Source organism: Mus caroli, chromosome 6, assembly GCF_900094665.2.
Source record: "Mus caroli chromosome 6, CAROLI_EIJ_v1.1, whole genome shotgun sequence".
Classification (NCBI taxonomy): domain Eukaryota; kingdom Metazoa; phylum Chordata; class Mammalia; order Rodentia; family Muridae; genus Mus; species Mus caroli.
In genome coordinates, this window is record NC_034575.1 from 120,369,825 (window position 1) to 120,384,077 (window position 14,253).

The 14,253-nt window shown below is 48.6% G+C and overlaps 2 protein-coding genes across 2 annotated transcripts in view; one reads left to right on the plus strand and one right to left on the minus strand.

Annotated features, from left to right (window-relative positions):
- Lpcat3 (lysophosphatidylcholine acyltransferase 3) overlaps window positions 1–11,294 on the plus strand; it is a 38,289-nt gene extending 26,995 nt beyond the window's left edge. Inside the window, exons 2-13 of the mRNA XM_021164593.2 lie at window positions 5,056–5,163; window positions 6,240–6,346; window positions 7,019–7,112; window positions 7,256–7,293; window positions 7,689–7,867; window positions 8,514–8,622; window positions 9,275–9,361; window positions 9,451–9,617; window positions 10,120–10,267; window positions 10,340–10,498; window positions 10,610–10,742; window positions 10,916–11,294. Of these exons, the coding sequence (XP_021020252.1) occupies window positions 5,056–5,163; window positions 6,240–6,346; window positions 7,019–7,112; window positions 7,256–7,293; window positions 7,689–7,867; window positions 8,514–8,622; window positions 9,275–9,361; window positions 9,451–9,617; window positions 10,120–10,267; window positions 10,340–10,498; window positions 10,610–10,726 (1,313 nt within the window). The 3' untranslated portion in view covers window positions 10,727–10,742; window positions 10,916–11,294. The remainder of the gene's footprint in view (window positions 1–5,055; window positions 5,164–6,239; window positions 6,347–7,018; window positions 7,113–7,255; window positions 7,294–7,688; window positions 7,868–8,513; window positions 8,623–9,274; window positions 9,362–9,450; window positions 9,618–10,119; window positions 10,268–10,339; window positions 10,499–10,609; window positions 10,743–10,915) is intronic.
- A 185-nt stretch (window positions 11,295–11,479) lies between these two features.
- Emg1 (EMG1 N1-specific pseudouridine methyltransferase) overlaps window positions 11,480–14,253 on the minus strand; it is an 8,471-nt gene continuing 5,697 nt past the window's right edge. Inside the window, exons 2-6 of the mRNA XM_021164595.2 lie at window positions 12,820–12,921; window positions 12,594–12,735; window positions 12,257–12,315; window positions 12,039–12,188; window positions 11,480–11,762 (exon numbers count right to left, since the gene is read on the minus strand). Of these exons, the coding sequence (XP_021020254.1) occupies window positions 11,649–11,762; window positions 12,039–12,188; window positions 12,257–12,315; window positions 12,594–12,735; window positions 12,820–12,921 (567 nt within the window). The 3' untranslated portion in view covers window positions 11,480–11,648. The remainder of the gene's footprint in view (window positions 11,763–12,038; window positions 12,189–12,256; window positions 12,316–12,593; window positions 12,736–12,819; window positions 12,922–14,253) is intronic.

Sequence of the window (14,253 nt, forward strand, 5' to 3'; positions counted from 1 at the left end):
AAATAAATAAAAATAAAAAGCATAATTGGCATAATTGTAATTAACAAAGAAGTCAAGAGAAGGCTGATTTAGGTAGAAAATCAGCTTTAGTTATACAGCATTTGAGAGAGTACGAAATGTCATACTAAAAATATCCAGGGAGGACCCAGGGGACACGGGACTAACATAGGGAAAGTTAGTACTGGCGTAGTTTGGCATAAAGATCATATTAAGTTGTGTGAGCATCAAGGAGTTTTCACAGAGGCAATACAGCAAAAATAGAGAAACAACTTTGAAACTTCTAGGAGCCAGGAAAACAGTCTTCAGTGGGAGTGTGGGGAAGTTCAGCGCTTGCCTAGTGTGTGTGAGGCCCTAGGTTCAGTCCCCGACATAGGGGTGGGTAGGAGGTAGGGTGTGCTGTAGAATTGATATCAACAGCTGGTTCAGCACATAGCACTTGGAATTCCACCTTCTTCCTCACATTTGACAAGCATAGCTTACTCTCTCTGACCCAGGTCCTTTGGTCTGCTGCCTGACCAAGTGGGGCCATATCATATTCCTGCAGAGTTCTTAAATGGCTAACAGGATGAAAGGCTAAGGGATGTATCAGATTTTAATGAAAACAGTTCACTTCTGTTTTCTTCAAGTGAAGCACCAAGCCCTTCAACTTCAAGATTAATGAGTAATTGTACAAGTGTACAGGAAATAAGGAGCTAACACTAACACAGGCAGTGTGATATCCCCGGTCCCAAACACAACTCAGTCAGAAGCACAGAGACCCAGGAATAGTCTCACTGTGCTGTTAACCCGCTGAACCTGGAGTCCCTGCCCCTAGCTGCAGCCTGTCAGTACACAGCACATCCTGGACTTTGCTCTCCTTAGAACGAGCCCTGTTCTAACAGGATCCTTGACCTAGGACCCCGATGCTTCACCAGCGATAACCTCCTTCAGCAATCAGAAAGAAGGAAGACTGAGTTCTACCACAGGTTCTCAGATCCTCTGGGCACCGATATTAAATCCTGTTTGGTGACATTAAACAAAAGCCAGTGGCCTGTCAAGCTCAGGATTCCATTCCCAGGGCCATCGTTAGGGTTTTAGTGGTACTGAGGCCTACTGCTCATAGACTTTGGTGCAGCTCATTTTTAAAGTCCATGGCCTTCCCGTTAGACTCTGGTGTGCAAGCAGGTGTCACGGTGCTTGGTGTTCTTGACGATTCGTAGGTGATGGTTGCCACTCTATCAAGCACCAGTTCCCACAAAGAAAGAATTAAGACTTGGAAGTAGCTTGTAGGGCACCACTCTCCCTAAAAACAGCTTCTCCCTGAAGGGGTGACCCAGCTGCCAGGCTGCCAAGCCTGCTGAGCTGGGCAGCAGCCAAGAGCAAGGTTCAGTGTTTACATACCCACCATGGGCCGGGGTTGTCACAGCAACTCACCCAGCACAGTTCGTCCCCTCCTTCCCTTGGCAACTTCCAAGCAAGCTTTGCCCTCACCTCTTGTGGTCTCGGTGGGTGTTCTGGGTAACCCCGCTTTCTCTGTTCTTTTGAATTTCCTGCCTGTACCTCAGCTTCTCACATACTCCCCAGTCTGCGCTCTACTGACCTGAGTGGGACCATGCAACCTGCACTCCTCCCAACTTCCCAAGCCGGGATGCAGCACACAGGTCCCCTGCAGCAGCCAGAACCAAAGCTAGCTGGTCTGTACAGCGTCTGCAGGAGCATACCCGAGACCCTGGCTCCTGCCATGCCTGCTTTCTTGGTCTTATAAAACTATGCTTTCTAAATTCCCTGGTAAGTTAGAAATTGGGGAAGGAACTAGGCTTGGCTGGCCTGTTGAAAGCTCAAGAAGTGACCCTTGACCCCAAAATAGCAAGGGAAAGGACAGGAAAAAACGTAAGAAGTGAGCACAAGAACTCAGAATTCAGGGCAGTGTAGGTCCTGCAGAGTTGAGGCAGCTTCCCACATCCCAGAGGGCAGGAAGACAGCGTGGCTCTCCTCTGAAATAGCAAGGTCCAGTATTATCGAGAAATGTTAAATTAGGGCTGGCAGAGTACAAACCCTGGGTGTGGCCCAGGCGGTAGTACAAGCCCTGGGAGGTGGGAGCCGGGTTAGGGATTAAAGGCCAGCCTCAGCTATAAAGCTAATTCAGGCAATCTGGCCTACACTAGACCCCATCCTTAAAAAAGAAAATTTTAAATTCTCTTCAACTGGGGGACAGAGAAATGCGTTGTGTTCTTTAGTTGTGGTACATCTCACATGCTTAAAGGTTTTAGTACTCAAAAAGATTAATTCTATCCATCCAGAATTCGTGAGCTCTCCCAGACAATTAGAATCTTCTGCCTCAGCCTCCTACCTGAATCCACCCCAGGACCCGTGTAATGGTGGAAGAGAGCAAACTCCAAAGTTGCCATTTGGTTCCAAACACTGCTGTGCACACATGTGTGCATACACACACACACACTTATATACAATAATTTTTTTTTAAGTAAAAAGTTTTAGGTTTTGTTTGGTTGGTTTTTGAGGTACGGTCTCATGCAGCACAGACTGGCCTCTCACTTGCTATAAAGCCAGAAATGACCTTGAATTCCTGATCCTCCTCCTCTCCACCCCAAGTGCTGGGATTTCAGGTCTGTGACCACCACATCTGGTTTATGTAGTCCTGGGGAATCAAAGCAAGAGAGTGAGTTCCAGGCCAGCCTAGGCTATATAAAAACAATTACAAGGAACCAAGCATGGTGGCGCACACCTTCNATCCCAGCACTCAGGAGGCAGAGGCAGGAGGATCTCTGTGAGTTGAGGCCAGTGTGGTCTACATGGTAAGTTCCAGAACAGCAGAGCTACATAGAGAGACCTTCTGTCAAAACAAACCAAAACGGGAACTCTGCATTTCCGTGTAACACAGAACTGGGGTAAGGCGAACAAGTAGAAGGCCTATCTAGGCTGTAGAGATTTCAGGGTCAGCCTGGGCAGCTTCATAAGACCCTACCTCAAAACAATGAACTGTGCAGAGAGGCCTGGGGCTATAACNCAGTGGTAGACAACTCTTCCAGCATGTATGAGGCTCGGGGTTCAGTCCCTCACACTGTAANTAACGACATAACTGAGCATTTTGTTTTATGGATTGACAGTTTTTAAGCCACTGGGCGATAATGGCGCACACCTTTGATCCCAAAACTGGGGAGGCAAAGGCAGACAGATTTCTGTGAGTTCCAGGCCACCCTGGTCTACAGAGTGAGTTCTAGGGCTAGAAACCCTATCTTGGGAAAAAAATAAGTAAAAGTAAAAATAAAAGAAATTGCAATTACCACACACTCAAAACTATATTGCCAATGGTAAAACTAAGAATATTTTTTTATTTTAATTACTTTTTATATTGACTTATTTGTATGTGTGCACAAACACACACACTCATGTGCTAGTCAGAGGCCAACTGGCAGGAGTTGGCCCAATCTTTCCACTGTGTAGTCCCCAGGGATCCAGCTTGCTGGAGCACTCTTACCGGCTCAGCCATCACCCTGACCTTACATTTTATATTCTAAAAGCAAAAACTGTGGCAATTGTAAACCATGACCAACTCTGNAACACTGTACAGGAATAGAATAGGCAAGGTGTCCTTCTAGAAAACCAAGAGGAGACTGACTGTCCACGCTTGCCCAAGTGCAAGCATGTCAGCTCCACCACTTGATAGACTGTTGAGAACCAGTCTGCAGCGAGGCCATTGACTACGCTCTCTCTGACTTAGGGATACAATGCATTGGCCTCTCTGATTCCTTGAGCAACCCTTGGCAGTGTAGAACTCATTGCCCTCTAGGAGCTCCCCTGAGAGTTTGCTCACANCCTGAATCATATCACAGTTTGGATCATATCCTGAATTAAGCTTGGAAGNCATTTCTTAGTGTTCTAAAACAAGCTCTATAAATCGGTCGATACTCAAGCAAGCCCACCTCATAGCCTAGTGTTAATTGTCTTCTCAGAAGTCTGAGGGTGCTATCCTCACAGGACAGATCACAAAGTGTAAAATACTGTTTCTGAGCAGAGTGAACATCTTNTCTTCTTTGGTTTGGGTTTTTGTTTTGTTTTTGTCTTAGCTGTATGTGCTTTGTGTATGGAGGCTTCGTTCTCCATAGCTTGTCTGGCCTCATTCGGGTAGTAGATGATGTAACTTTATGAACTTCTGATCTTCCTGATCGCACCTCCCAGGTATCGGGATTATAAGTGTGCACCGCTGTGTCTGGTTTCATGTACTAGAGATCAAACCCAGAGCTTTGTGCGTGCTAGGCAAGCACTCTAACAACTGAGAGAGAGCCCTAGCCCTTGGTAGGTTTTTGAAACAGAATCTGCTGTGGATGCGAGGCCTGCCAGTACTCGCTGTGTAGTCCAGGCTGGCCTCAGACTTGAAGAATCTCCTGTCTCAGCATCTCGGGTGCTAAGATTACGGATGTTGGTCACTTCCTCAATAGTTGGTAGGTATAAATGAAAGAAAGTCCTGAGATTGCATCTTACGTTGTTGCCTCAGTTAAAAATACTTGAGTTCTAGCCAGGTAGTGGTGGTACATGCCTTTAATCCCAGCACTTGGCAGGTAGATCTCTGTGAGCTCATGGCCAGCCTGGTCTACAAAGTGAGTTTCAGGACAGCCAGGGCTGTTACACAAAGAAACTCTGACTCAGGAAAAACAAAATCACAAACAAAAACCTTGCAGTTCTAAAAGCGTATTTACAAACAGCAACAAACCACTTGATTTGGGCGAGTACTATTCTGTCTTCTCTTTTAGCATCCATAAAATGGTTGGTTGGTTTGTTTGTTTGTTTGAGTGAGATGACTCAGTGGGTAAAGCACTTATCAATTAAGCCTTCCAGAAGACCTAAATTTGATCCTTGGATCCCACATAAGGTAGAAGGAGAAAGCAAAGTTATGGTCTAACACTGTAGCATGAACGCACCCACACCTATACATCACACACACACACACAAACATGCACGCATGCGCGAGAGTGCACACAGAGGTTTTTTTAATCCTGTTTTTTCCCTCTCTGATGTCACCAGGCATGAGTAACCTCTTCCTCTTTTCCTCCCATCTAGGCTACCCGTTGGCTCTGTTTTATCGGCATTACCTTTTCTACAAGGACAGCTACCTCATCCATCTCTTCCACACCTTCACAGGCCTCTCAATTGCTTATTTCAACTTTGGTAAGGGAGTGGGCTCAGCAGGGATGCAGCCATGAGAAGAAACCTGGGGAGGGCTGGACCAANGGGAAATCCCTGAGACAAGCTCTTGCGTTAGGAAGTGTTACCTCTTACAAAGCTTTCATCTTTACAAAAAGAGGACTCAGCCAATAGGAACACAACATCATTGTTCTTTGGTTTTGTTTTGTTTTTGTTTTTTTACATTTCCTACTGACAATAATATCTAGGGACGGGAAAAAATATTTGGGAGTCAGGAAGGGCTCCAGTTCAGTCTAGCACTCAGGCCAGATGGCTCAAAACCACCTGGGACTCCAGTTCCAGGGGAATGAGGCCCTCCTAGCTACACAGACACACACATGCACATGCCCACATACACTCACACACAGGTGAATAAAAATAATTATTTTCAAAGATGTGGGAAAACAGTAAATTAAATAATTCATAATAAGGTAACATATCAAAACTTCACTTGGTACCCCGTAAGTGTGTACATTTTATGTATCAGTTAAGAAGTAAATTTAGTGTTTGGCATTATGGTGCACACCTTTAACCCTAGCACTCAGGAAGCAGAAAGGGGCCAGCTTGGTCTATGTAATGAGTTCTGGGCCCATCAGGGCTACATAGTGAGACCCTGTCTCAATAATTAATAATAATAATGACAATAATGATAATTAGGATTATTTAGGAGATGGTGAGGTGGCTCAACAGGGAAAAACACAAGCTGCCAAGTCTGGTGACCTTCCCACCTGGTGGATGAAGATAACAAACTTTCTCTAGTTGCCCTTTGACCTCTGCACTTACCGTGGCACACCTACACATAAAATTTATTTATTTTGCGACAGTGTCATGTAACCCAGGCCGACCTTAATTGTGAAGAAGGTCACCTTGCTCCTCCTGTCTCTACTTCCCAAGTGCTAGGTGGCAAGCCTGGTCCAGCCTAGCTGGGGACTGACCCCAGGGCTTCCTGCATGCCGGGCAGGTGCTCTAACCACCTCCAGTGCTGCGTACTGTTCTCTTCTGGGAATCTCAGGAGGAATGGGCACCACGGTCCTAAACGCTGCTCTCTTCTCTGCACCCAGGCCACCAGTTCTACCACTCCTTGCTATGTGTCGTGCTTCAGTTCCTCATCCTGCGACTCATGGGCCGCACCATCACTGCCGTTATTACTACCCTTTGCTTCCAGATGGTAAATTTTTCTCATAGCAGCTCAGGTCACATCTGACAGGAGGTGTGGAGAGGGGCAAGGCAGGGGGTGGTAGCACAGTAATGGAGGAGACCTAGCTTGCAATCCCTCCTCCCAACACACAGCATCTGACTGCGGGCAGGTCACTCGGCACAGGCCTTAGGCAGGCTGTAGCAGTAACTCATTACTGGCCTCCAGTCTATGCCAGCAGGGTTCCTTGGTTCTCACCAGTTAGCCCAGCTGACCATGAGTTACAAGACTGAGCTGCAGAAGCTGTGCAGGCAAATGTCCATCCAATGCCCTAAGCAAGCCATTCCTCGCTGAGGTGGTAATGCCCCCATTTGTAGGATTTATTTCTTTATTGAGATGAGGCTCACTCTGTGACCAAGGCAGCTTCAAACTCTATAGCTCAAGCTGGCTTCAGTCTCTCTCAAGTGCCAGGATTCTAGGTCTGCACCAGCAGGCCCTGCTCATCGATAGGAAGGACCAGAAGAGAGGAAAGGGGAAGGGATACAGGGGATTGCAGAGCCAGGGGAAGTGAAGACAGACATGGTGGCACAGGCTTGGAAGGGTGAGAGGAGGGTTGTGACTAGAAGGCCATAGACCGCCCAAAAAAAAAAAAAAAAAAGGGTGGTGGTGGAATGTGAACGATGGTGAAGATGTCCCCTCTCCTAGGCCTACCTTCTTGCTGGATATTACTACACAGCCACCGGTGACTACGATATCAAGTGGACAATGCCACATTGTGTCTTGACACTGAAGCTAATTGGTAAGTGGGAAGAAAGGTACTGTCTTCCTCCTTTACAGGCGGTCCCCTCCCCACAGAGCCAAAATAAACCATACTGATGTCATGCTCCACAGAGCATGTCCTCATGTCTGCCCTCCCCTCCCCCCCCTTCTCTCNTTGCTCAGGGCTGTGTATTGACTACTACGATGGAGGCAAAGACGGGGTAAGTGTCCACGCTGTCAGAGGATAGGGACTAACCAGTGGGAAGGGGAAGGGCTGCTCTTACCAAGACCGATCCCCACCAGGGCAGAGCCTCTGCCTCATTCCCTAGCCTATGAGCTGTCTTCTGGCTGGGCAAGGCCGAGCCAGGGTAACTTGTCCAGGCTCCAGCTCTTGCACAAAGTCCAGAGATGAGTGCCAGCAAGGCATTTGTCACCACAGCCACAGGCAGCTGTTGGCTAAGCTACCCCACACATTTTCCCATGAAGCAACCTTCCACCTCCCATCCCACACTAAAGAGCTCCAGGCAGTGGGGCACAGGTTGGAATGCTCAGAGGGAATGCCTCTCGGGGTAAGATTCAAGGCTATCCTGAGCCNTACATTCTATTCTTGGCATAGAATTCCTTGACCTCTGAGCAACAGAAATATGCCATACGGGGTGTCCCTTCATTGCTGGAAGTTGCTGGCTTCTCCTACTTCTATGGAGCCTTCTTGGTAGGGCCCCAATTTTCAATGAACCACTACATGAAGCTGGTGCGGGGACAGCTGACTGACATACCAGGGAAGATGCCAAACAGGTAATCACACCGCCCTCCCCCCCCCCCCCACCCCCACCCCCGTCAAGACCTCCATGTAGGGATTCTACCTAGTAAAACCACTCTAAAGTGACTCTCCTAAAGGTCAGCCGTAGCACATTGGCCCGATTGTCACAGTGTCACATGGACAATGTCTACATGTTCCTCAAGCTAGACTGCCCCAGCCATTTAAGCTGACCCTAAAGCACAAATGTTTTTGCCCACAAGTTATGCTCCTCCCTTCAAAGCCTCCTCTCATAGAGGGAGACCCTGTTCAATATACAAAAATGTATACAGAAATATATACTTAAAAGATAATGCAAAAGCCACTGGAACTCCTTCACTGGGAACTTGTCCGCCTGTATGTCAGCGCGAATTGAGATTGCTGGTTGTTCTGCACATGGTTGTTAGCCTTACCACTGACAAGCTCTGGGCTCAGTAGCACTCTGAGGGTTAAAGCCTCCTGCACACTGCTCCCTCCTGCCCTCTCCTGTAACTGGGGTTTGTGAATAGCCAAGCAGAGAGAGCGGTCTCTCTGGGAAACAGCAGGAAGCCGTGGCCACACCCTGACATGCTCCTTTCCGTGACTACAGGTCAGAGGGTGAAGGGCGAGGCTCTGCTGTCTGTGACCCCACTTGTTCCTTTCCAGCACCATACCTGCTCTCAAGCGCCTGAGTCTGGGCCTTGTCTACCTGGTGGGCTACACCCTGCTGAGCCCCCACATCACAGACGACTATCTCCTCACGGAAGACTACGATGTGAGTGTCTGTCAGCACAGGAATGTGACTACTGCCTTACACAAAGGGATAAGCAGAGAGCCCTGTAGATGGCAGACAAGTGCCATCTCAGATGTGTGTGGGGTTTTGCTAGTCTGTGAGAGTTGGTATGTGCCACCCAGGCTATAACCTGCNTGGACAAACCTTGGGCACGGGGGAGCTCCAGGTGTACTTTTGCACGCCTTGCCCTCCCTCTCTCCTCCTCCCCCCAGAATAAGCTCANGAAGCTCTCCTTAGTGTTGTGACTTNGAGTGCAGCATCAGGTGGCTTTTTTCTTTAAATTGACAGACTTAGGGGTTTGTCCAGAGGTGGTGCTCCGAGAGGAAAGCTGCCTTTTGCCACTGCCCCTGAAAAGCTCACAGGAGCTCCCCATCATTCTGGGTAGATTTCTCTGCATTCCAGACTGCAGCTCTGCAAGGCCCCTCTGCTGATAACAAATGCCTAGGCCGTGCAGAGNAAGTGGATGCATATTGGCACCTCTTGGCTGGTTACAGGCAGGTGGGGGCTAGGCTGTCATGGCACACATGACATCAGAACTGATAGGAGTGGAGGAGCCATCCGCCAGTTTGAAGATATCATCTAGGGGACTGTGCCATGCCTGTACCTTCCCTAATGTTCCTGTGTTCTCTTCAAGAACCGCCCTTTCTGGTTCCGCTGCATGTACATGCTGATCTGGGGCAAATTTGTGCTGTACAAATACGTCACCTGCTGGCTGGTCACAGTAAGTAGTATGTCACATTTAGGCAAGCTGGGAAGAGGGGAGGCTGGGAGGCGGTGAGTGGCGAGAGCCCTAACCATCCTTCCCTTCAGGAAGGAGTGTGCATTTTGTCTGGCCTGGGCTTTAATGGCTTTGATGAAAATGGGACCGTGAGATGGGATGCCTGTGCCAACATGAAAGTGTGGCTCTTTGAAACCACCCCTCGCTTCAATGGCACCATCGCCTCTTTCAACATCAATACCAATGCCTGGGTAGCCCGGTAAGTATGGAGACCTGGGTCCAGGCTCCTCCCACACTACACTGAGGGTAGGGGTGTTGTCACTTCTGTCCATGTCTTACTTAACACTCTAAGCTTTTGTTCTCACTAAGGCCACCACCACCACCCCCAAAAAATAAACCAACTCTGTGGAAGTACCTCATTCTGTCCTTCCTCATGTGCTGTTTATAGTGTCCCATCACTGGGTATAAGCAGCCTGAGAACCATAGCAGCATTGCNGTGTTGGTGCCAGACCCTCAGGACTCAGCTGTACCTGCTGCAGCAAGCGGCCAGTCCTCATGTACCCACCTAAGCCCATAGTCTGTGTTGTGTCTGAACCATGACAGCTTTCCTCCATCTCAAGCACTCCATATTAGCACTGCTTCCTGTACCCTCAGTGGCCACAAGTGGGANCCAGTCAGCACTCTACTCCTCAGGGCACCGGGACCCAGACACAGGAGTCAAGTTGAGCTGAGCTTCATCCTTACCCCACCCTCTTCTCTAGTTACATCTTCAAACGCCTCAAGTTCCTTGGAAATAAAGAGCTCTCACAAGGCCTCTCCTTGCTGTTCTTGGCCCTCTGGCATGGCCTCCACTCAGGATACCTGATTTGCTTCCAGATGGAGTTCCTCATTGTTATCGTGGAAAAGCAGGTAGGACTCAAGGGTGGGAGGAAAATGGGTAGGGAGGAAGACGGGACCGTGACCCCTCTCCTTCCACCCCAGGTCAGCAGTCTAATTCGGGACAGCCCGGCCCTGAGCAGCCTGGCCTCCATCACTGCCCTACAGCCCTTCTACTACTTGGTGCAACAGACCATCCACTGGCTGTTCATGGGTTACTCTATGACTGCCTTCTGCCTCTTCACATGGGACAAATGGCTTAAGGTAGTGAAGACCTGCAAGGCTTTGGGGGGTGGGGTGGGGTCACTAAAACCTCAAGTAGCAAGGGACAACCCACACCTCACATCTATTTCAGTGGTTTCTGTCTCCCCGCAGGTGTACAGATCCATCTATTTCCTTGGACACGTCTTCTTCTTGAGTCTACTATTCACATTGCCTTATATCCACAAAGCNATGGTGCCAAGAAAAGAAAAGTTAAAAAAGAGGGAATGATCTATGTCTTTCCCTGGTAAGTAAAGTCTGCAGGTTATAGGCAGGCTAGAACCAGACGAGAAACGCCACTGGAAACTGAGGCGGACTTCAGTGCAGCTTGTCCCCAAGGGCGTGCACTGTGGCTTCTGCCTTGCTAGAAGGGCCCAGGGTCACTCTGGCAGCCTTCTGAGCACACGCCTTGCCCTGCAGGTGGCCNAGAGCTGGACTGGTGCAGAAACTACTTGTCTCCCTTCTCACAGCACTCCTCACCCCAGCAGAGACGCCAGGAGCTGGAAGTCACAGCACTCCCAGCTGTGCCTCTGCGACAGCCAAAGGGGAAGCTCTTGTGGGAGGAGCAGAGGGGCTGCACCCCCTTTGGACTCCCCCATGCACGTTGCCTTATCTCTCCCCTCTAGCCAGGAATCTGTTGTTTCTCTTCTGCCAATCTACTACGATTGTATATGTGCCGATACCGCCACCCCCCCATGGGGGGAGGGAAGGGTACAAGGCCCTGCCTGCTCCACTTTTTCTATCTTGGAACTATACCAGATAAAATCACTTCTGTTTGTTCGGTTTTTCACTGCTAGCATCCCAGACTGCTTTCTTTCATACATAATTCTCCATGCTTGCTAAAGGTCATCACGGTCTCTTCCTGAGAGCCACAGAAATCTAGGAAATCAGGAACTCCTACTGTCAAAATCTGCAACACCAGAATCTAAGGGGAACAGTTTACCATGTACTGCTAAGTTTAAGAACCCTCAAAACAATCAGGTCTGAAAAAAAAAAACAAAATAAAACTCTTTATAGGAAAAACAAAAAACAACTATGCAGTGTTGCCTCCCCACTCTGCAGTCTTGGTACAGAAGATTATCTTCCAGCAGATCTTAGGAGCCAAAAGACAAACTGCCTCAGAGTCCTGTCTGAGAACCAGGCACTGCTGGTCTCAAATGACACCCCATACTTCTTCAAAAGCTGTGGTGACTTTAGCACAGGTAAGCGCAGCAGAGAGTGGATAGTTGCTGATGGACACCATCTTTTCTGTGTACTCCACACTGACCTGAGGAGAGACAGAGCTGGTCAGATTCAGGGTAGAAAAGCATAGGCGCGCTATGTCTCAACAGCAGTGTGGTTCCTATCAAACTTGTACAGAGCTGGCCATCTTAGCTCTCTGTGTGAGAAACCGGCCTCAGAGTGAAGGCTGGGCCAGGTCTGCAGCTACCGCCTGTCTTAACCCATTTGTAAGAACGGGGATTCTCAAAATGCCAATTGCTCCTGGAACCCTGCACTGAGCTTCAGCTCCAGGAAGAACCTAAGTACACAGCCCAGACTGTACCTTGCCATGGGCAAAGGCCCCCACCACAAACACAACTGGGTCACTACTGGGCACCAACTCTCGAATGTCACTGATGTCTTCAACAGAAAAGGAAGTGCCAATTTTCATACAGCCAACTGGGAAGTGGTCGGACACTGGATTCTTAATTACCTAAAGACAAAAAGAAGAGTCAGCCCCAGAACTGGCCCAGAACCTACCAAAAGGTTTCTCCAGCTTACCTTCAATAGCTTCTGAGGGCCGTCGGCTGCTCGGACGCTCAGTTTNTGTAAAAGCTGAACTGGGGGGGAAAGAGAGTTCAGANGTGGGGAGAGAGGACACTCTTCCGCCTAAGCTAAGCACCCTGGGGAAACTGGGCCACGCATCCTTTACACCACACAACAGTTACGGATTTCACTACTACCGATGACAAGCTCAGAGAGCTTCAGACAGCAGGGGAGCTGAACTTCCCTGNACATGGAGAAATACCAGGACTCNGCCCTGCCAGTCACTCCCCACTGAAGGAATGGGTGTGTGATTCTCCAGTTAATTTAGAACTTAAGTCCTAAGGCTTCTCACCCATGAGGCCACAAAATCGGTCAAAGGTCCTAGGAATTCGAGTCTGGGGGTTCACTTCAATCAGCACGTTCTTCTGTGTGTGGATGTAAACCTGTAGCAAGCCAGCTCGGTTCAGGGGGCTGTCCATGAGCATCAGCAGGCTCTGAGAAAGGAAGAGGGAAAGGCGTGGTGAAGCCTGAGAAACAGCATTCGCTCAGAGGGTCATTAGCTCTGCCCACACAGATACCTGGTGGGTGATGTCTGGTCTGACTTCCCCTGGGTCCCGTCCATTCTTCAACAACATGGACTTGTGCCTGTCACAGTTGAGTAGCTCGTAAGTTTTCCCTACCTGCAGAACAGAACATGATGAGAGCAATGGGAATCCTATCACCTAGCCCACTCTAGACCTACNCCAGAAAGACTAAGTAGGGCTAGAAAGCTTTTCAGAGGATTGCCATATGTCCACATTCACACACAGGATAACTATCTCACACAATAAAGGAGACGAGTCATTCCACATTAAGCTTTTAAGGCCTATGGCTATCAGTCAAGGTCACCTAAGTTCTAAATCAGACAAGAGTTCATGAACAAGACTAGTCTCAAAAGCAGCACGTATATGCTGAGGGACATGCCAGTCTAGGATACAGCAAGACCCTGCTGCCTCAATCAAAACCTGACATAAGCAAACCATTGAGAGAAAGCTGGTGGACTGCCGCTCAGCAGCAGAGGGCTTGGCAGGGCCTGACTTCAATCCCCAGCACTAGGAAAGGAGCATATGAAAAGTGGGAGTAACCCAGAATCTGCACAAGCAAAGAGCCTAGTGTCAGAAAAATGTGACACCATAGTGAGGTCTGCTCAGGCCTGCACTCAGAAAGAACTCATTTGCAACCTCAAATCTCAAGGGACATTAGAATGGTCAGTAAGACCAGGTCTCAACCTGACTAGAGAGAGAGCTCAGCAGACAAAGGTACTTGCCACCAACCCCAAAGATCTGAGTTCAATTCCCATGACTCACACGGTAAAAGGAAGGAAACCAACAAGCTGTCGTCTGACCTTCATACATGCCCAAGTATACACACACATACACACCACACAAAAGAACCCTGGGACAAGGCCTTTGACATGGGTCAGTAGGTAAAGGCACTAGTTCCCAAGCCTGACCTGACATCAATCCCAGAGTGCACATGGTAGGAGAAAAACCACCTCTACCACCTCAGGTTGTCAGTGATTGCACATACGTATGCTGGAGGGTTTGTGTAAATCTGAAAACATTGTTATATACAAACACTATTTTTAAGATTTATTTTATATATGTGAGTGCACTTTGCTCTCTTCAGACACACCAGAAGAGGGTATTTGATCCCATTACAGATGGTTGTGAGCCACCATATGGTTGCTGAGAATTGAACTCAGGAACTTTGAAAGAGTAGCCAGTGCTCTTAACCGCTGAGCCATCTCTCCAGCTCACAAACAAGGGTTTTTAAAAGTCTGCGTATCAGCCAGGCGTGGTGGCGCACGCCTTTAATCCCGGCACTCGGGAGGCAGAGGCAGGTGGATTTCTGAGTTCGAGGCCAGCCTGGTCTACGAAGTGAGTGCCAGGACAGCCAGGGCTACACAGAGAAACCCTGTCTCGAAAAACCAAAAAAAAAAAAAAGTCTGTGTATCACTAGAACTTTTTTTT